At 38.6% G+C, this 23,866-nt stretch overlaps 1 protein-coding gene across 1 annotated transcript; it reads right to left on the bottom strand.

The window, feature by feature from the left end:
- Positions 1 to 381: 381 nt before the first annotated feature.
- Positions 382 to 22,390, bottom strand: LOC127944951 (Na(+)/H(+) exchange regulatory cofactor NHE-RF1). The gene is made up of 6 exons (XM_052541401.1): positions 21,717 to 22,390; positions 11,097 to 11,267; positions 9,342 to 9,495; positions 2,879 to 2,922; positions 1,912 to 2,037; positions 382 to 1,467 (listed from the first exon to the last, which is right to left on the bottom strand). The coding sequence occupies exons 1-6, from the start codon at positions 22,200 to 22,202 to the stop codon at positions 1,321 to 1,323; spliced, it is 1,128 nt and encodes a 375-aa protein (XP_052397361.1). The 5' UTR covers positions 22,203 to 22,390; the 3' UTR covers positions 382 to 1,320.
- Between the last annotated feature and the right edge of the window lie 1,476 nt (positions 22,391 to 23,866).

Below are 23,866 nucleotides of genomic sequence, written 5' to 3'. Positions count from 1 at the left end.
TAATTTTCGCGCTTTTTTTTCGCACTAGCCAAAGAACACTGGCGTATCTACAGAGGCGGCAGCCAATGAGCGTGAGGATTGTCTCTGACGTCACGCCGTTTCAACATGGCGAAATACAATTCAAACACGTTTTACAAAACTTTTCATACTAACTATTATGATTACAGTCTTAATGTCACGTGAGTTTACAGCATTCAGAAGACTCAAAAAACAAAACAAAAACAACAGAAATAACATTCACATGTGCACACATGTACGACACTGCATTGATCAGAAGTGCAGATTATGCAATGGCGTGTCAGCACTGTACTACAGAGAAAGAGAGAAAACAGAAACAAATAGCAGATGTCTCAGTAAACCTTACACAGTGAGCTCCACGCATTCCTTTGTCTATTTTATTTTGTATTTAATACAAAATACTTCATTGCAGATTTGATTTCAATGTCTTTTGGGCATCACTATATCTGTTTATAATAGAAAGCAGTATTACTAAACATGTTCAGTCATTAGAAATCATCAAACACACACATTGGCTGATAGGAGTTCAGGATTCACTTCTATCCACTCTTCATTTGGTCCTTCATTTTAAAACAATGAAATGAATCTCAACAGAATTGGTAGAGAAATGAAACTGAGAGTGGCTATAAAAAAACAAAATCAGTCAGAAACCAGTTCACAGAACAGACATGGCAGAATCACATCTGCTCTATGTCAAACACCCTGGATTATAAACAATGGCTCTGTTCAGAATAGCATACTAACATAATATTATCTTCTGTGTAATGTATTGTGTGCACAGTTGCTGTAATATCCCACAATGCAATGTGACCGGGCTTTCCATTTCCAATGAACTTGGAAGTTTTCATCTACTGTTTAATCAACTTTTAAAAGTCATTTTTACACAACACTGAATAAACTTTTCAAGATGATAACTGGATTCTGCTCCTTAAATTAAACATGCAATGTAGAGTTTGTGTGACAAAAGTCTACAATACCACAGTATGCATTACACTACTACTACTGTTTTACTATATTCTAAAACAGTACACATTTCAGTGAGCATCATATTACAGTAAGTTAGTACTCCTTTCTGAACACAGCCAGTGATTGTAATACATCACAGTTGTACAACATTACATTCAATTTCCTGATGTAATCTAATATAATCTGTTAGTAATTAATATACATCATTCTGAATACATATAAATCTGTGTGTACATATACGCACTGTAGATGCATCATATTGAGCCTACTCTCTGTTTCATCAAGTCTTAAACAAAGCTGATGGAGGGATGAATGGGTGGACGGGCGACCGGAGGTCTATAGGTTACTGAACAGTTCATTTTTCTTGTTCCAGTCCATGGGTGGAGCTCTCTTATTGGAGCGTTTCTGGTGAGCGCGCTCTTTCACCTGCTGGAGGGACAGACGGAGCTCTGGGATCGCTTCTTTGATGGATGGCTCCACGGCCTGAGAGGAGGAGAAACAAACATAAACCCATGAAATAACCTCAAATGCGCACTTTCAGAGTCAGTTACCAGCATGTTCTCGAGATTTAGTCCCAAGAAATATTAAAATAGTACACTTAAAAGTATAGTAGTATACGTATTACATTAAGTATAATACATTATGCAGGTTTGAGTTTGATCTTTAGAAGGAAAATATTTTTGCGTTTTATATTTATTTTTTGAGTAAACAATATCTTAAACCTTGGCATTTGGTCCATATACGTCAAACTAAAGTCTTTAAAAATCATGGCTGATATTACTTCTACTTAATTTGCCACAAAACCTGAAAGGTTCATGTTGAGCACATTGCATTGTGGGATTGAGTACCCAGTATGCAGTGTGCTCTGTAGTATATTGCATATTTTGGCAACTGTATAAAAGTCAAAACATCATAGGTCAGTCTCACCTCAGGGGGTGGAGTCCCAGTGGGCGGAGTCGTGAGGGAGCCAATGGAGGATGCATTGGATGGGGACGGACTGATTGATAGCTTTGAGTCCTTCAGCTCCACGTCTTTGGCCACATTTCCATTAACCTGAACAGCAGACGGTAAAATGTCAGATCACAACAGCAACAATCTCTCCTAAGGCTCAGTGTTTGGCTTTGTGCAATAGGGGTCAGACTTGAGCCAGTATAGTGCAGTCAGCGTTGCCAGGTTTTCTCGACAAATCCCACCCAAATGCATTTCGAGGGGATTCCCCATTAAAAAATCGGGTTCCAGGAGTAAAATACACGTTTTTGGTAGTGTTCCCCTAAAAATACAGGGGTTAAATATGTTATTGAGGTCGCTTCAACCAGCAGACATAACAAACAACCCCAGTCAACAGTGTTAGGGTAGTTCAATCTGGCAACTCTGGCTGCAGTGTGTGAGCCTCAGGCTGCTGGAGTCTGAGCTTCATTAACTGTAGGAGTGGGCAGCATTAGCCAGGCATCAATACTGCTCCTCTGACAGGTGACAGAGCCCCTTATTCCCTCCTGCCAGCTACATCTGACAAGTCAACCATTAGCCAGAGCCTGAGGAATCACGCTGAATCCCTCTTACTTTCCCCCACAATCCTCTTTATAGAAACCGTCTCAGCATCTCTCTCTTCTGGAGACACAGACTCTAAACTTATCTGTACCTGCTCTGTCCGTGTCAACTTCAGCTTGAAGTGCACAAAAATTAAGGGGAATTCAGGAATTACGACTGTTAATAGGTTTCTTATGTGTATAAAGTTGTGAACTGATAAATATCCAGAACTACAGCACTCTTGCTTGAAAGAAGCTAATACAGGTTTGCAACAACCTGAATTAGAAGAAGAATTGAGATTTTTGGATGAACTATCCCTTGAATATGGCCTGCTAGTATTCTGTATTCGTTTGATCTGTTGTCTTACCGTGTCCTCCATGTCTCCGTTGACCACAGGTTCAGGCAGCGGTCCTGCGGGCAGAGAGAAGCAGAGCAGGTCAGTCACAGATCAAACGCTCCTCATCTGAGACAGCGAGGAAGCAGAGATAAAAAAACACAAGACACCTCCAGACCCTAGAGAATGGCTTGTATGACATTCACTGCGTCTCGGGTTGCAGTGAGCAGATGTCGATCTGTTAGGGTATGTACCACAAGTATGTGCTTCATTTATTATTCAGAGGACCATCATCACTTTGGTGACAGCCATGGTACCTGGAGGCCTGCCGACCCCCGCAATCCTATATGGGACAAAATCTAGAGGCCTTCATAGTGGATCACACATTACCAAATGAACTGACACGAGAGACGTATGTGGAGATCTGCCAAGACCGGCTTGTGAAAAAAATGCACAACATACTTTCAAAAAGAGCACTTTTTAGGGAAATAATACATTTTAAAGAATACACTTACGTGCAAACTTAAGAAAATGTTTTCGGGCACTTAATTGTAAGTTATTTAAGTGAAAACATTTTGGAGAAGTTTGGTGAAAATTTATATTAAATGCAATTAGCTGAACATTAGAGTGCTTTTTGACCCACTTAATTATATTTTATGTACATCTTTATATTCCTATTGTCTTTGAGTGTACTACCGAATGTACTATAAAACATTTTTGGTAAAATAAACAATACTTTCTATTAAAATTTAGGTAATGCTTTAGTTTAGGGACCAATTTCCACTATTAACTAGTTTTTTATTAGCATGCATTTTACTAGCATATTGGCTGTTTATTAGTATTTATACACCACATGACCATATTCTACATCCCTAACCCTACCCCATACCTAAACTAACAACCAGCTTACTAACTATTAATAAGCAGCAATTACAGTAGGAGTTTATTGAGGCAAAAGTTGTAGTTAATAGTCAGATCCTGACCTTAAAATTAAGTGTGAAACTGTAAATAAGAAAATAAGAACCAGGTATCATTTAACATCAAATGTATATGACAGAGAAGGCAATCCCTGAATGTCTGTAACACATAACTAGACACATACAGTGTGTTATAGTTAAACAGTCTAACAGTTTTTTAATATAGTATTTTAATATGCATTACTTCATGCTCACATAATATTAAATATTTCCGAACTATACCGATGTTCCTACCGCCAACTGGCTATGACGTTTTAGGAAGAACAGCAAACTAATAAGACAGGTAAGAGAATTAAAAAATAATCCCAACACCCTTACCGTCTGCTTGTGTCTGAATGTCTAGCTTTCTACCGCTGTCTGAACACTACATGAGTGGCAGAAAACTGCAGGGAGGATACGATAACACTCAGCCCTGCACAGATCCATCCGGCCCCCGATCGGCACAAAACACACACATCACTGACTGTTTGGACACTTCTGACGCCCTTCAGGCCCAATAGAGCAATCTGAGAGCCACTCCAGACCGGCACCTTGGAAACCACACACATGCTGCTTCACAATTTGGCTGACAGGCAGCAGAGAGAGAGAGTATGAAGTGTGTGTGTGATTGTGTGTGTGTGTAAGAGAAGAGAAAAATGAGTCCTAGCTCACTTCTTACTGCTGAATACCTCACAGTATGCACAGTATATATACAGTATATTGCCTGCACATTTGGAAAAAAGTAGCAATAGAAATAATAGGCACTATTAAAAAAAAATATTGTTGTCATATGACTTGGCATCCATAAATCAATTTTGTATAAGCATATTTACCCTTACGAAAGTTTATTTTACTAAGTATACTAAAGTAAAGTTAGAGTATATTTTTAAGTATACTTCATGTAGCAAGTTATCTAAATATCAGTGTTCTAGTAGTTTACTTATAAGTGTAACTGTTACTGTTTCAATGTACTGTTGGGATGAAATTGTCCCACTTTCTAGTATAAAATCCACTATAAAAGTATACTTTTAAGCATACTTTAAGAATAACAGTTGCAAACTTTGAGTACACAACTAGTTTACCTCTATGTCTGTAGTTTGTACTTTTCACGAATGTGCTTATTTCAGTGTTGTATTTCTATATTGTGGATATTTGTATTTTTGTGGCTATGCAGTTCCTCATCATCATTAACAGTTTATTATTTATATGAGTTTAAATAGCCTTGGTAGTATAAATTTCTGATATATATATATATATATATATATTAGAGGTGTTCCGATCACGATCGGCCGATCGTTATGCGCATCTCGTCAGTAAAGCCGGTTTTCTAATCAGCGGTTAATTCCATCAGGTGCGTGATTTCACATAGAGCAGCTGATACTACACAGAGCCGTTGTTAATAGAGAAGATGCGCAAATCCACTTCATTTTCAGCGTTTTTTGGCGCATCTTCTCAGTTAACAACGGCTCTGTGTAGTAACAGCTCCCCTAATATATATATATATTCGTATAACTGTATATCATCAGATCTTTCAAACGGGTATCTCTCTGACATGATAACAACACATGACTAACACAACTCAACCATGCTTTGCCCCCTCATTTAAAAAAAAAAAAAAAAAATAATAATGTATGCCTTGGGCGGGAATTATTTTAATTATTTAATATTGTGACATACATTCCCCCAAAAAACTCAGGACTGCATGCAGTTCAGAAACAGTGCTTACTGATAAAGACATTACTTTCTTTTTGGAGTGAATTTGTGCTTTGTAACTTTGCAGATCTTTTTCATGCAGAAAAAAAAAGGTGACGTGACATTCAGCCAAGTATGGTGCCCCATACTCATAATTCGTGCTTTGCATTTAACCCATCCAAAGTGCACACACACAGCAGTGAACACACACACACACACTGTGAACACACACCCGGAGCAGTGGGCAGCCATTTATGCTGTGGCGAGATTCGAACCCACAACCCTAGGGTTAACAGTCAAACTCTCTAACCACTAAAAATACATGTGGACATGATGTTACAGTAATTCTGGGCTCAAATGTCAACATGATGTTACTGTAGTTCTGGGCTAAATGTGAACATGACGTTACTGTAGTTCTGGGCCAAATGTGAACATGACGTTACTGTAGTTCTGGGCTAAATGTGAACAAGACGTTACTATAGTTCTGGACTACAATTTAACATGATGCTTACTGTAATTCTGGAATAAATGTGAACATGACGTTACTGTAGTTCTGGACTAAATGTGAACATGACGTTACTGTAGTTCTGGACTACAATTGAACATGATGCTTACTATAGTTCTGGACTTAATGTGAACATGTGGTTACTGTAGTTCTGGACTTAATTTGAACATGATGTTACTGTAGTTCTGGACTACAATTGAACATGATGCTTATTGTAGTTCTGGACTTAATGTGAACATGTGGTTACTGTAGTTCTGGACTTAATTTGAACATGATGTTACTGTAGTTCTGGACTAAATGTGAATATGACGTTACTGTAGTTCTGGACTACAATTGAACATGATGCTTATTGTAGTTCTGGACTTAATGTGAACATGTGGTTACTGTAGTTCTGGACTTAATTTGAACATGATGTTACTGTAGTTCTGGACTAAATGTGAATATGACGTTACTGTAGTTCTGGACTACAATTGAACATGATGCTTATTGTAGTTCTGGACTTAATGTGAACATGTGGTTACTGTAGTTCTGGACTTAATTTGAACATGATGTTACTGTAGTTCTGGACTAAATGTGAATATGACGTTACTGTAGTTCTGGACTACAATTGAACATGATGCTTATTGTAGTTCTGGACTTAATGTGAACATGTGGTTACTGTAGTTCTGGACTACATTTGAACATGATGTTACTGTAGTTCTGGACTTAATGTGAACATGATGTTACTGTAGTTCTGGACTTAATGTGAACATGACGTTACTGTAGTTTTGGACTACAATTGAACATGATGCTTACTGTAGTTCTGGACTTAATGTGAACATGTGGTTACTGTAGTTCTGGACTTAATTTGAACATGATGTTACTGTAGTTCTGGACTAAATGTGAATATGACGTTACTGTAGTTCTGGACTACATTTGAACATGATGTTACTGTAGTTCTGGACTTAATGTGAACATGATGTTACTGTAGTTCTGGACTAAATGTGAACATGACGTTACTGTAGTTCTGGACTACATTTGAACATGTGGTTACTGTAGTTCTGGGCTTAATGTGAACATGATGTTACTGTAGTTCTGGACTTAATGTGAACATGATGTTACTGTAGTTCTGGACTAAATGTGAATATGACGTTACTGTAGTTCTGGACTACATTTGAACATGATGTTAGTGTAGTTCTGGACTTAATGTGAACATGATGTTACTGTAGCTCTGGACTAAATGTGAACATGACGTTACTGTAGTTCTGGACTACATTTGAACATGATGTTACTGTAGTTCTGGGCTTAATGTGAACATGATGTTACTGTAGTTCTGGACTTAATGTGAACATGATGTTACTGTAGTTCTGGACTAAAAGTGAATATGACGTTACTGTAGTTCTGGACTAAATGTGAACGTGACGTTAGTGCAGTTCTGGGCTTAATGTGAACATGATGTTACTGTAGTTCTGGACTTAATGTGAACATGATGTTACTGTAGTTCTGAACTACATTTGAACATGATGTTACTGTAGTTCTGGACTTAATGTGAACATGATGCTTACTGTAATTCTGGAATAAATATGAACATGACGTTACTGTAGTTCTGGGCTAAATGTGAACGTGACGTTACTGCAGTTCTGGGCTTAATGTGAACATGATGTTACTGTAGTTCTGGACTTAATGTGAACATGATGTTACTGTAGTTCTGGAATAAATATGAACATGACGTTACTGTAGTTCTGGACTACATTTGAACATGATGTTACTGTAGTTCTGGACTTAATGTGAACATGACTTTACTGTAGTTCTGGACTACATTTGAACATGATGTTACTGTAGTTCTGGACTTAATGTGAACATGATGTTACTGTAGTTCTGGACTAAATGTGAACATGACGTTACTGTAGTTCTGAACTACAATTGAACATGATGCTTACTATAGTTCTGGACTTAATGTGAACATGACGTTACTGTAGTTCTGGGCTAAATGTGAACATGACGTTACTGTAGTTCTGGGCTTAATGTGAACATGACGTTACTGTAGTTCTGGGCTTAATGTGAACATGACGTTACTGTAGTTCTGGACTAAATGTGAACATGAGGTTACTGTAGTTCTGGACTAAATGTGAACATGACGTTACTTAGTTCTGGACCTTTCCCGATCCCAAAAGTAACTTTCCCCATTACAATATTTGGTAACACTTTAGAATAAGGTTCCATTAGTTAATGTTAGTTAACTACTTTCGTTAACATGAACTAAGCAAGAACAATCCTTCTACAGCATTTATAAGTCTTAGTTCATGTTAATTTCAACATTTACTAATGCATTATTTAAATCAAAAGTTGTGCTTGTTAACATTAGTTAATGCACTGTGAATTACCATGAACTAACAATGAATAACTGTATTTTCATTAACTAATATTAACGAAGATGAATAAATACAGTAATAAATGTATTATTCATTGTTTGTTCATGTTAATTAATACATTAACTAACATTAACTAATGGAACCTTATTCTAAAGTGTTACCCAATATTTACTTGTACTTCTGATATTTAAGCCATTTTAAGATCTTTTTTTTAATACAGGTATTTTTCCAATAAAATACTTTAAATTCGGAATATTTCCAAATAGATATCTTTACTGTTACATAAGTGTTATTATAAAATGCAACACTGCTGTAGTGTGCCCCTCATCACAGGTCCCGGGACAGTATTCCAGTCTAATGAAGAGTGTGATAGCTAATCCCATGGCCTGACTGTGCACTGAAAATAACTATTAACATAGAATCGCAGATAAAGAGCATGATTCCTGCAGAAAAAAGATTTGTCATGGGTATAAAATTACCCTCAGTGAGAACAGCCACACCTGAGATGTCTAAAGGCCTTCAACAGCTCAGTTTTCCCATTTTCACTCAGTTTCTATGATTGAACTGATTAAATGTAATAATAACGATAGCAGGTAAAGAAAATTTCCACTAGCGCTGACGCCAAACACTTACTCTGTAAATAAAATGAGTAAACATTGTCTCCACTCACTCATGACTAATCTTGTGTCAAACATAAACACACACACACACACACACACACACTTTTGGTTTCCATGGTTGCCATTGGCACTGCACTTTCACTGGAGATCCTTGGCACTGAGTGACACAACGAGACAAACTAAATTGCTTAATAGGAAACACAAAAGAGAGACCAGAGAGAAAGCAGTCACACATTTCTGAGTGACCCCTGCCAGACAATGACGCCACCTAGAGGCAGCGTGACACTTCCAGCTGCTGGAAACCTGTCAAAATCTTCTTCCACAAAAAAGTTTTACTCTATATTTTGTGTCAGGTGAGAGTTTTGTTTGTACCTTTGAGGTGTTCTGCAGTGGGCGTTACTCGACACTTCTTGAAGAAAGCATCTGTGTCTGGATCTACGACCAAGAGTGTCGTGGTGTCACCCCCGGCTTTAATAGCAGCCACCACCTCGGCATGCTTCTTCCCCTCCACCAAAACCCTGTTGACCTGAAAACAAACAATGACACATCTGAAGACTCACGCAGGATTAACTGACTCACACTTAAAGCCATAGTTCACCCAAAAAATACCATTCTGTCATCATTCACTCAACCCTCTTTTTGTTCCAAACCCTGTTTCAAGACTTTTAATGAAACCTGAGAGATTTCTGTCCCTTCTTTGAATTCCACCAAAATGCAGACGCATTTAAATTGAAAGTATGCATTTTAAAGTCTTATGGGTTTGGAATGACATGAAAGTAAATGCAGAAAGAATTTACATTTTTTGGTTGAACTAAAAGCGTTTAAGTGGCTTACAGTGTACCGAGTATATAGTATGCAGTGAAATTGAATTCAAATAGTAGTATACTATCCACCTTTTATTTGAAAGTTGAAGTAAGCGGTTTTCTGTGAATGTGCAAGAATTGTGATTCACTGAATTCCATGTATACAGACCATTATATATTATGCACAGTATACAAAATGCTGTTGAAATAGCAGGAGTATGGTAGTATGTATTAGTCGTATGCAACAGTCAGCAATTGAGATTTCCTCATTTAAATTAACTGAAGATCAGCCATCGCTTCTCATAGTCCAATGAAGAAAAACAGTCACTTTTCGGCGTTACACCGACAACTATTTTTAGATGCATTATTCACATCTGCGTTGTTCCAACAAAGAAAGTGTTTATCAAAGCAAGGATTCATTTTTCAATATTATCAGTCTCCTTTCCTGCTGTCCGAGGAAAGGACATCCTGTGCCTTTACTTCACAAACACTCAAGCGTTGCATGTTTGCCCAAAACATGAGAGACAGTTGAGACTTGAAAAATCTAACAACATTAAATATTCCTAAACATTGATTTATTAAACATAAGATCGAGAAGTCAATGTCGATTTCATTTCAGGTGGCATTTAAAGGAAAAGTTCACCCATACAATGGAAATGCTGTCATTCGTTACTCACTCTTCAGTTTTTCCTAACCTCATATTTTCTTTCCTCTTTGAAACACAAAAAAGTTAAAGATGATTCATGCTGCAAAACTTCAAGAATGACAAGCCAGAGTGTAAATACCCAGGAGCTCTGGGAACAGCTCTCTCTGAGAGTCTATAAGTGGAATGAGGGTGTGTCTGTTAGTGGAGCCCAGACCCGGAGAGGAAACGGACAATGTGCGCTCAGCAGGAACAATAGCTGCCTGTCCAACACAAAGAGCCCAGCTCGGAGTAAGAGGCCCCTCTGGGACAACAAAGACCCCTCCATCTCTCTCCTCCCTCTGCTTCCTTCCCTGCCTTCACTTGTGGCCTTTCTGTGGCTCTCGCTCCGGATGAAGCGACTAAACTCAAGAATTACAACAGGATAGAGAAAAACTTCCAGAAAATACACTTACTTGTGCTTTATTTTCAGTATTATTTACATCGTCTACAAAATAATTACGTATTCGAATCCGTTCAGGAACAAAACACCATTTTGCGTTGATCAGAGACGCACTACAATTTTGAATTAGAAATTGAAAAAGAAATTCAATATCTTTTGAACCCCAAACCCGAATTCTAAACAAGTTGTCCTAAGTGTGTGTATGTATGGTTAGGGACCCGTCTAATGTGTCTCTGTACCTGTATTATGCGGTCTTTGGGCCTCAGGCCGGACCTCTGTGCTGGTGAGTGGTCATCTATAGCTCTGATGAACTGGCCGGGTCTGGACTTCTCGCTGTGCAGGTTAAAGCCGAAGCCACTGGGGCCTTTCTTAATGACACATAGCCGGGGTCTGAGCTGGGTCTTCAAGTCCTGCAGGACAGACGCAACACAACATCAGCACAATTAAATACAAGCATGTGCCACAGGAATGCAGGAAGTTTGGCGCCTCATTTCCTGTGCCTTTTAACTTATAGGATATCGTCTTATATAGTGTCTTAAAGAGTTGAAGTCCTTAACCTAAGAATCCAAGAAGGCCTCACTAAATCCTGAGGCCGGTTTCGTAAACTGCTAAGTCTATTCTTCCAAGTTAATCATCAAATTCTTCTTTTTATTGGTCATATCTTTTTTCCATCACAGGTAGACTGGTCTAATTTGAATCTGTAATATAAGACTCTTCCTCATTGACTAGCTGCTAGCTGGTCAGACTAGCTCTGAAGACACAGTCTTAGCATATTGTCTCTGTTTATGTTTTTGGCCCTTGACCAAATCCAAATCGCTGTATAAGGCACAAAAAAAAAGAGACTTAATTTTTATTCAGCTGAGAACCTTTCATTTGTGAAAAAGAAGTACACTTTAGCATACCTAAAAAAAAAAAAGAGTTCTTCTTATGGAAATAATAGACTTAGAAAAACACTTAAATGTGGATTTAATCTAATGTTTTCTTGTAATGTGTATACAAATAAAAATAACATGTATTAATGTTTAATACTATATTAAATAAAATTATCTTTGCATTTATTTAGTTTTTGAGCATCCCTAAGTAGGACTTAAGCACATTGTCATGTAATTTCATAATTACTTCTACTGTCTTACCGTAATTAAATGTAATTAAATTAAACTTTTGAATCTACTAACAAGCATTTATGGTAAACTCACATATAATGTATATTATATATAAACTTGTATGACGTATTTATTTATATTCTATATATATTTTTTTATAATATTTACATATATTTGAAATTACATATCTCTAATCATCAATATGCAATTTAGTACATTTAAAATATACTGCATTAACTGCAAATGTAATACCGAATAACACATTACATTTAACAAAATTATAATCAGGTACTTTACACGTGCTTTCGAATATTAGTCAACAAATAATTGTGTATACAGTACGTGTAGGTCTTTATTACATCACAAAAGCTCATTAAAACATAATTTTAAATCTACTTTTAAGTAAACCTTTTCATTTGACATTTTTACAAAGTGCAGTTTTTAAAAAAGTACACTTAAATGGCTTTTTATTGGAACCATACGGAACAACATAGACAAACAAAAAGTTAAAGAACAGGAAATGGAAGAAAAAACAACAACAGCAAAAATTTATAAAAAGGTAGACTTGTAGAGCACATTCAACACAATTAAAGGGTTCATCAGTGCAGTGCCGTCTGTGAACTAACGACATGGAGGTAAGTGATTAATGACAACATTTTCATTTTGGGGTGGAGTAACCCTTTAAGTGCACTTCATTTTCATAAGGGTTTCATTACGTTCTCCAGTCCTGTCTGCTGGAGTGAGGAATAGACGCAGACAGAAGGATGTTTTCCCTTTGTCCTGACTGTGATGGAAGTGGACCGCGTGCAGGATGAGGTCACCTGATTACGAGCCGCCCCTCACTGTTCTCACACCGCACACGTACGGTGCATTGTCATCCAGGAAAATAACACCCTTCCGCTCCAAGCTGGGTCTTTTTATAGTTTTCTGGACAGTGATTCAAACTACTATTTGTGTTTAATGCACCATTGATTATATTTAGCCTAAAACCATACAATGAAAAAAGAAAAGAAAACTGATTTCAACACAGGTGGGTTTGTAATCACACCCTTTATTGTAAGTGGGAAACCATTTCACTTTCCTGGTGGGTACAATTAACCTAAGTAAGGGTAGGTGGCATATTTAGTTTAACACAGACAGAAACGAGGCTGTAAGGGACTGTCCATACAATATTATACTTTTCTGATCCAAAGTTTAATACGTCAGCGGTTTGTCCATATGACTGCAAATATAAGCAAAAATATAAAAACAGGATGAAAAATGGAGCACAGAAACACCACGGCAGAGCTGTCCTCCCTCGTACACACAGCATTTCCTCTCTGTTGAGCTCAAGCGCAGGAAGAGCTGGACTTCCTGTGGACCACACCTGCGTCAGAAACAATGCGGAACAGCACCCGCTTTCATCCACCCTGAAGCACACGCTCCATCACAGAGCCGTCAGCCTGGCGCTCTGCCCTGAGGATGGGTGCACATCGTGATCAGTCTGTGAGGGGTGTAACCTGCGCTGACCAATACTTCTGCTGCTTTTTACACACATTTTAACTTCTTTAAATAAATCACAACACAACATGATCCAATCATTCTGCCCTCTATTAAATCAATCAGACTTTCTACAGTGGATTATTTAAATGTGGCTCAAAAGCTTTGAAACACCTGTGAAACGTTGCTACATTTGTGTACGTAGGAGACAGACTTTTATTATATTGAGTTTTTCTGCAATACATATTTTGATTTTTTTTCTCTAGTTGACTTGAACATGTGTGTTTTGAAAAAATTAAGTCCTGTTCACACTAAGTATGGTAACATTAACTATAACTAATAATGTTTTGAGAATGGTTATAATAACAAAACAGAGGAACTTTATACACTTTAAGGATGCATCTTCCAGCTAATAAACGATAAGGACATCCCATCAGAATCCACACAGCTTTAAAGCGGCAGACAACAACTCAGCAAAATTTATAATATACAGGTTTGTATCATCCATTGGGCCACCCATCCATTTATTGGACTGATGACTGGACAATGACTTTTAGGGAGCCACTCTTTTAGGGCAGAATTATTTGGTGATTAACATGCCATATTGTTGATGCCTAGACATGCACACTTTACCAAAACTAAACCTCTGTCAGTAACTATAAGTGAACAGTTAAAATACTTCTACTTGAGTTATCATAGGCCACATTCCCACTGATTTTGACGCATTCAATATGACTCTTCAATATGCTCTTCTGCCATGGGCCACAGGCCACATCGTCAGTTCAACAGAGGATGTGTTGTGCGTCTCATGCGGAGGAATCTCAGAGAGGGCATGGAATCTGAGGAATCTGCTGCAATCACAAAAGCCTGTCCATCTTGCGAGGAGGAAACATTGAAATGAAAATGAGAGGAACCAAGGTTTGGCTTCCACAGAACATCCTGTGTACACAACCCCGGCCTTGACCTGAGATCAGCCCTGCCAACCCCAAACAATCACAGCCTACACCAAAAGCTCTTCCAAACTCTGAAACATAGACTGAGTTAGTATATATTTTGGATTGCTTTACTACTTGCAGTTTAATGGGGGACCAATGAATTGTTAATGAAACACATCTGAGGTTAAATCAGTCGAAATCTAACAAAATATCCATATTACAAAAGTAAATCTCTGTTCATTCCCAAACAGAGAAAATTACATATAATGAATCACAACGTCCGAATCCTCAAATGCACAGACATGATGTGCTGTGATCTGAAACAGGCTGTTTCAGGGAGAGATGCAATGGAAAAATATCAATACTTTTCCTTTTTCATTTCATCTCATTGTGATACACAAATGCACATTAGACAGACCATCCAGATTTTTTTTCTTGTTTGTTTGTTTTGTTTTGTTGTTGATATTAGAATTAAAGCACTAAAATGAATCAGACCATTTTTGCATGCATAATACTTACATAGCAGATAGCTGTCTGTGGGCATTGCTCAAATGGTTGCCAGGTGAATCTACTGTATCTAAATTACATAACATTTGATGCAGTCAAAGAGCAGATCATTTTTCTTATTGCTGCCATACAAGCCATTTCTGCAGTTTCCAAAGTGTCCATCAATATTTTCTCACAGCTGAGAATTTCATGACACAGCAAAATCGTATTTTGTAAACTGAGTCAGCTGATTTGATGTTAAAGGAGAAGCAGATCTGATGTCTCAAGTGTTTCTCCTCACTCTTGTGCTATATATTGCAACACTAGCAGAAATGCTAGTGAACCATAAAGTGTATAATTCTTCCTTGCTTAATTTATGTTTTGTTAGAAATTTCTTGTTGACTGCTGATTCATTGATAAACGATTGCCCAGAACATTACAGAGTGTATCATAAAGCCCAAAAACCAACTTTAATTATTAGCTTAGCATATTCAAATGACTGTACCTAATACTATCCAGGTATGCAACTTTGACTAGGCACACATTTAGCAAAGAAGCGCTAGTATGTAGCTGCCTATTCAGACTGTGACAAGCTTATTAACCATTTACAATTCAATCATGCTATCAATGACTCTTCAGTCGCCCCTGTATTGCTGACATACAGTACTTGAAAATACAGCTCAGGTGGTTTGAGCCCTGTCTTAGCCAGGAGCTTGGTCTACAGTGTGTATATTAGCCCTGTAATGGACTCGCCAACCGTCCCACCCTGGAGTGTCCAATCCTGCTCCTGGAGTACCAATTTCCTACAGAATTAATTAATTAGGATTGGAACTAAACTCTTCAGGACAGTGGCCCTCCTGGAGCAGGATTAGATACTCTCGGTTCAGGGTGTTTCACAGTGTCAACCAGACTTGGACTTGAGATGGACTTGAGTCAGAGTCTGTTTGTCTGATAGATTTGTGGTGGTTTATACGAATGTTTCTTAACTCTGTTCTTTGTGGCCCACAAACAGGCACAACCCCCTATTTTAAGTTCTGTCGAACACCTGATTCAACTCAGCTTGCTAGCAGAGACTCCAAGACTTGAAATGGATGAGCCAGATAAGTGACACATCCAAAATGTTGGTGTATCTCTACAAACAGGGTTGGAAAACACTGTATAATCTACTCTAGATACATATTGTATGGTAGATGGTTTATAATCTACTCTAGATACATATTGTATGGTAGATGGTTTGTGACAACTATATCCTGTAGGTTTTCTAATACAACAATCCTGACCAACAGTTTATTAGAATACACTGAAAAGTAAACCCTCTGACGACAACAAATATTTACACATACATAGCCCTAATATGTAAATAATTCCCTAGTGAACTTCTTATAGATGAATTGCACGTATTACAGTGGACTGATCTCCATGGTCACTGTATAACACAAGTTACATCTGTGCTAAGAAATAAAGGCTTGATGAGGCCAATTATAGCCTCCACAAAAATTAAAGATGTTTCTCAACAAGGTCAAAACATTTCCATTACCACAGCTTCATTTCACCCCGTCAGGTCCAAAGGTCACCCATATTAGACTAAATAGTCTGCAAATGATCAACCTCACTGTCAAGCTTACCCATCTCTAGGCTACAAGACCACAGATGATGTAAAACAAAAACAAACAGTGAGTGTTCATGAGCCAGTAATGAACTTGTGCTCTTGTTCTGGTAACAGCTGGCGTATTACTGAACTCTCTCAGAATGGTATCAGAGCTATTAAATGTACAAACATATCCCACAACTGAGCCCTATTATGTCTTTAACAAAACTCCTGACAGAATAGAGTCTATTCCTCATCTCTGGGAGCGAATCTATCACTCTCCATCCACTCAGCTGGTCTGATTCCAAACCTATGGGCATGTCCTACGTGGTATCCTGTAAGTAAGGTGTGTATTAGGACACATTTACATTACATTTACATTTACATTTAGGGGAAGTTGTGGCCTAATGGTTAGAGGGTTGGACTCCCAATCGAAGGGTTGTGGGTTCTAGTCTCGGGCCGGATGGAATTGTGGGTGGGGGGAGTGCACGAACAGTTCTCTCTTCACCTTCAATACCACGACTTAGGTGCCCTTGAGCAAGGCATCGAACCCCCCAACTGCTCCCCGGGCGCCGCAGCATAAATGGCTGCCCACTGCTCCGGGTGTGTGCTCACAGTGTGTGTGTGTGTGTTCACTGCTCTGTGTGTGTGCATTTCGGATGGGTTAAATGCAGAGCACAAATTCTGAGTATGGGTCACCATACTTGGCTGAATGTCACTTCACTTTCACTTTCATTAGTGTTATTGAGTCACTTCAGTGAAACTAGAATTGTCTCTTATTAAGTCTGGCTCATGACAGTATTCATGTTGATGATGCAACCATAAAGTACTTACTTAAAAATACAAACAGTAAGAAAAGTACATCAGAAACCCACTTGGGGTACCTCAGGGTTCGATACATGGCCCCTTCCACATTTTGATATACATACACTCCCTGGGACCAATTATTTAGTTAATTATCTTCTCCATCTCAACACATGTAATGCACTTATTCATGAACCTGATCTGAACTGGTCTATACCAGCTCTTTACATGTTTCTGTGCTTGTAGCAGTGTGATTGGCCATAGAGGAGATGCTGATCTATTTTAGGTTGATAAAGTTTGCCATTTCAAGTCAGACTTTGTTAAATAAAAAATTTAGCTTATTGCCATAGTACCCCAAGAGGAAAAAACCCTCTTCACCTGCTCTTCCTCTGGCACTGGTGGGTTTGGCCTGCTCTCACAATATAAAGAACAGATCACAGAGATCACAAATACCTTCAGAGGAACCTGCACCCACCCACCTCCATCTATACAGTCTGTGTTTACATTCTAACCTATTTGTTTCAGGCCATACCACACAGAGACTGGTGTTTGTTTATTAAAGGCACAGTGCAATTTGATCTCTAAATCCTCTGCTTTCACACTGACAACAATGTAGCAGGTCAAAAAGCTACAGATATAGGACAGAACGTTACCAGATACTGGTAAATCAAAGTGACGTGGATCAAGGAGAATGAAATAAAACTAGTTTGAACATTCTGCAAACATATGATTGATTAAGGTGATGTTGACCTGGGTTTCACCTAGTTTCGGTTCATTGGTGCGCACTAGCTTTTGGAAATCTGGTTTCATGCCAAACCAAACAAAACAATCGCTGACGTCAAACAGACAATAATCTCTATTTGTAAAGTGCCGGACTAAACCAATCATCAAAAGTGAGAAGAGTTTGCTGCATAAAATTCTCAAAGAAAAGTCATTTACATGAAAAGAAAAGCTTTGCTGACAACACTACAACTTACAAATACTTCTGAATATTTACTGAGACAAAAAGTGGATCCAACCACAAAACCAAAAGTATTTCCTTTGTCTGGATCCTGAACAGATTCAGGGTCAAATTTTGTTCTTGTTGTTTGTAGACTAAGAGTTGGAGCACTGCTCCTAGATCAGTGCTTAAAGACAGGGGAAGTGTCATATCTGCACATCCATGAAAACAATCAGAGGAAACTGCTCTCAGCTTTCTGGAGAGCCTGGTGAGCCAGCGGCTCCAAGAACACATTCCCACAGACTGACTACAGACTCTTTGAAGATCCACTTTCAAAAACACCCCATCACATGTTCTTGTTTCTCCATGAGTGTTTTCAATATGAATGTTATAGGAGTCGTTGACTCTTACATTTTATAAAGAATATCTCTTTGGGTTTGAGACTTTAGTCTTTGCAAATTTACAGATCTTCTTTAAGCTTCAAGAGCTTGTGACACTCCAAAGAGAAAGGAAAAATTGAAGTCGCATCACATGACCCCTTAAAATATGAAGTAGATCAGAGATTCCAGAGTAAATGTGCCTGGCGGCCACGGGATGACGTACCCCAGTTCTTCCTGACAGAGGAGTTATGCAAGAAACAGCAGTTGACCTGGACAGTCACAGTCAATTTAACCCAACACAAAGGCACTTCCACGCAAGTAATTGGCTCAGAGAAAAGGCTTATGTAAGACCAGTCATCATAAAAACAGCCCTGCTATCCTCACAGATTTCATTCCGACTTCCCTTCGGAGCAGTACAGGAAAGCAACAGGCTCTTAACATGGAAAACTATGGGATGAGTCATGTGGTGCTCATGAAAACATCAAAACACAGCCCTGGTTTTCTCGGTTTCTCATTCAAATGCTCACGTTGTAATACCAAAGAGAATTACAACTCTTGTGTGATCACAAAAGGATGGTACTTGCAACATCAGCAGGTTTTAAAGGGCAGTTCTTTAACCGAGGATACACTCCCATCTATGTGGAGTCCTGTGCAACATGTGATGTATTTTTGACTATTCTGCCACAGTCACAGTTTGGCAAAACTTTTCAAACTTAAATCTGTTTGAAGTTTAGTTTGAAGAAAAAGAAGTGTGCTTGATTACATTGCATGCGAATTTGTAGTGTACTTCAAATCTTAAAAGTAAGTTTTTATTTTATTTTACTGTTTTTGCATAATTTAATATCAATGAAATAAGGCCAGTTAAGTGCACTTAAATATAGTTCACTTTCAAACTACTGTGTTAGTACAATAAAGTACTATAAGTGCGCTTTTTAAAAATGGTAATGTAAAATATTTAAGTGGGTCAGAAAAGAACTCTAAGGTTCAACTAATTGCATTGAATATAAATTATACTATAAAACATTATTATTTATTTGCAATTAAAATGCAATTAAGTGCTCAAAAGCATTAAATTACTACAATTTACTATTTATGGTAAAATAGGGAACAATAGTGTACCTTTTTCAAAGATACAACCCTAAAAGTACCTTTTTTCTCCCAGCGTGTAAAGGGGATTGCTAAAGTGTTTGCTAGGCAGGGGATGTCAAGCAGATAATAAGGTGATCTGAGAGGTTACAAGGCAATTGACTATTTGGATTTGATAGACAAAACCTCTAGGGGAAATCTAGGGGGAGTAACAATCGATATGAAAAAAAAAAACGATATGCATATTTTTGATCATCAGCTATATCCATATAGTACAAAAAGTACAGTTTGTCAAGGAAAATTAACAAACATAACTGGAGTGGAGGCTTGTATAGAGTTCAACATATTCTCTCTGATGTTTCATAAACCTACTTTTCTTTCAGGATGAAGCCAAAATTGTCAAAGTGACCCTCAGAGAAGTCCTGCCCTCATCCGATCAGACTGTTTAGACTAGTACATCACTACACAGTAGATCACTACAGGTGCAGGACGCATGCATACACACACTCAGAGCACAATGCCAGAGGGGCATTGTGGGTAATTTGGTTATGCAGATGACACGAGAATGAAAAGGGGGTTTAGGCGGTCAACAGGACTGTCACCATGGGGAGCCCAGCTGTTGTAGAGTCTGGCCTTGTTCCTCCTTGAGTAATGTGCAAATCATTATCATGTGAGCAGTACACACACACACACACACAAGATAGCGTGGTTATAACCGTCTGAACAGAAAATAGAGCCGTGCGTGAGAAAAACACAACAACAAGAGCTTTCTCAGACAGCTGCACGTCACCTGAGCAAAATATAACCCTTCAGCGCTCAGACACACAGATGATCTGTTCATCAGGTGCGCAGCTTCAAACGATGTTCTCCAGACATCCTGTGAAACTGTGTTTACTCTGGACCGAGGCTGAAAGGAGTTGTTTGTCTCCCGTGAGAACTAACTGTGTTCCTGTGGAGGACGTTCTCCTCAAACAGTCAGTGATTACTAACAGTCACTAATTATGTGATCTGCCAAGTGCACTACAGTGTGTAGGTGTGTATTTCACAGTTGTCATACCACGCGGTTATAATCGCTTGGGGAATACAAAGCACTTTTTTTTAACTGCACATATGGACAGAAAAATCAATCCGATTGATATTTTTATGATTTAAGCATGACTAATTATAGAGACAAAGGTTAGGGTTAGGATGAGAGTTTAGGGTTAAATTTAACCTTTACAAAAAGTACTGTTGCAGTACCATGTTAAAGAGACTAGTCTGATAACAAGTAGCATATTAATTCACAGTGTACTGTATTTGCATGGTACTACAGTACTTTCCTAGTGGGTTATTATAGGAGACAACTAGCTTTTTTAGTATAAACTTGCATGAACGTGCTAGTATATTCACAAAAGCTTTGTGGTAGTATCACTGTACTTTGTTATTTACAGCAGGGGTGTTACTATTTGCCCAGATGTTCAGATTAGTTCTCAAGCAGTATTTTTTCTTCAGTGGCTGATTCTCATTATATAACTTCCCTTGTGAAAAAAGAAGTACACTTATAGCATAGTTTCACAAATAAATAAAAAAACATAGCCTATATATATATATACATAAGCGTGAACTGAGTGTAATGTAAGTAAATGAATATTTATTCAATTTATTTGGTTCAATTTATTTTAAAAACAATGAGCTGAACTTTAGAACTTCCGAGTGCTTTTTTGACCCGTGCATACTGTAAATAACATTTATTTCAATTAATTACACTTTTCAAATCAAGTCAAAAGATTTCAAGTCGACTTGCATACTAAAGCAAGTTACTTTAAAAGTAAATAATTGCAACTTAAGCATTATTAATGGGTAATACCAAAAATATATTTAAATATATGACATACAAGTTTCAGTAGAAGTGACATTAAAGTATATTTTACCATAATAAAAAATGTTTGCATGATGCATTAAAGTAAACAGAAAAAACTGAAAACTTCATAAGTAGGCTACCATACTTTTCATACGTATTGCTATTTTACTTCTCATACTATCACGGTACTTTTGAATCAATGCTCTGGTGTCTCTCACCGTTTCTGAGCTCACGGATGATCTGGGTTTCTCCTCCACGGGAAGGTGTACGGGAATGATTTCTCCGTTCCTCTCGGGCACCGGCGGCGGTGGTGTGTCTTCCCGCATCACCTCGTCGCTGCTCTCGGTCTCATCGTCACACTCGGGCACCGGGACGCCCTCCGTGACAAACTCCTTGAGACACTTCAGCTCGTGCTTCTTCAGCAGCTGGTCGGTGTCCACGTCCACCACTATGAGCTCCAGGTTCCCGGCGCTCGCGCGTATCCTCGCCACGACCTGCTGGTGGCTGTCGCTCTCCACGCGCTCTCCGTTCACGAACACCAGCCTGTCCCCGGCGCGCAGACCGGACACCTCGGCGGGGGAGTCGGGCTCCACCAGGCGGATGAACTGGCCGCTCTTGCCCTTCTCTCCGTGCATGTGGAAGCCGTATCCGTTCTCGCCCTTCTCCAGGACGCAGAGACGCGGGCGCAGAGTCTGGCTGGGCATCGCGCGAGCCACCTGTTGATTCAATCTCACAAATAAATAGAAACGGAGGATAAACGGGAGTCCTGCGCTCAGATGCTCACGGATGAAGCATGTTAACACGCCGGGCCTCGGTAAATGAAGGGATTTGTTGTTGATAAAGTATGAGGGGAAAGTTCTAGTGTTCGAGAGTTTGGTCAGCAACTCATCAGCATCCAGATCCAGCCCCTGGAGGAGTGACTCCCGAAGACCCTCCTCCTCCTCTAATGACTGTCCCACGCAGAGACAGCAGGCTCAACTGGGGTAATCGCTGGGACTAGTTTCTTTTGTTTGTTTGTTTTGCACTTTCCACTTGTGTTATTTACTCTAACGCCATCAGCACATTTCACAGAAGACATCGCCATTGGGAATCAACAGTTTTGGAAGTTGGCTTTAGATTATCATCCATAAAATGCGATTTTAAAGAGAAATTGAAAATTATGAATACCATGTTAAATGTCATAAATAACAACTGCAGTTATGGTTTCAGTTCCTCCTGCCAAATCCAAAAAAAAAAAAAAAAAAAAAAAAAAAAACAAGAACAAGAATTGGTTCAAAAGTTAGTGCACTTCCAAGGCGACATCACTGTCAGAGATAAGGCGAGTAGTAAATGTTAAAGACCAAGCAAAACCAATCAAATATCGTCCAATGGAATTTGAAAAAAACTAGTTTCACAATTCAAATCAATATTTTGTCATTAATTTCTGGTTTTAATCAATAATGTATGTGTTCCTCGCTCTTTGGAGGAGCAAATGCAATGCAATGTAATAATATAAATTACCAAAAGATACATGTTATTCGTATATATCCGGATCGCATGTGTGAACATGCTCTGCTGGAGGACTGCAGATGTGGCCAGAGCAATACACTGCAATGAAATGTAAGACACTTAAGAGAGTGCTACTTGAGACTGGAAATACAGCTAATAGTCACTGCAGTGGCGCACCACAAGTGTCCGGATGTACTCCCAGATGTGTCTCTCTCAAGTGAGATCTTGGTGGAAAAGTGGAGTAACATCTCACATCCAGACCTGGTGAATATGACTCAGTCCAGGAGGATGAGATGCACTGCAGTCCTTGAAGAAGCAGCTGCTGGAAACACACTGCAACTACTATTACAATTAGGTCTTTAGCAAGCATTTAGCTTAACTTTACATAAACCTTGTTACACTATCTAAAAGTCCAATGCCCATAAATATACAAAATTATCAGTAATGGTTTATAGAAATTTATAAATGATGAATAGTTTCAACTTTAGATTGGCTGCTGCAAAAACCGAAAACAGTCAAAGAGGAACTCGACAGATTTAATGCACTTTCTAGCTCGTTACGCTTTGCCACGAGCCAAATATTCAGCAAACAGGTGCAGCGTGAGGTCACATGACTCATGACGTCACCACACAAGCACGTGCCCTATAGAGCTCGGGCGTAGACGTCATGGAATGGTGCATTGTGGGTAACGGCGGCCATTTTAGAGGTATCGCAAAGCAGGTTTGTAATAAGATAATAGCCAGTATCCAGAAAAAGTTATAGAACGTGACAAAAAAAGTTGCCTATACCTATACGGACAAACTTAATAATGAAGCCAAACAACGCTACTTAAAAAAAAAAAAGAGGTTGTAGGCGGAATCGATCCCTATGAACACATGAA

Source organism: Carassius gibelio, chromosome A3 (assembly GCF_023724105.1).
Source record: "Carassius gibelio isolate Cgi1373 ecotype wild population from Czech Republic chromosome A3, carGib1.2-hapl.c, whole genome shotgun sequence".
In the NCBI taxonomy this organism is placed as follows: Eukaryota; Metazoa; Chordata; class Actinopteri; order Cypriniformes; family Cyprinidae; genus Carassius; species Carassius gibelio.
The sequence above is the reverse complement of the archived record's forward strand: the minus strand, read 5'-3'. Positions and strand labels throughout refer to the sequence as shown.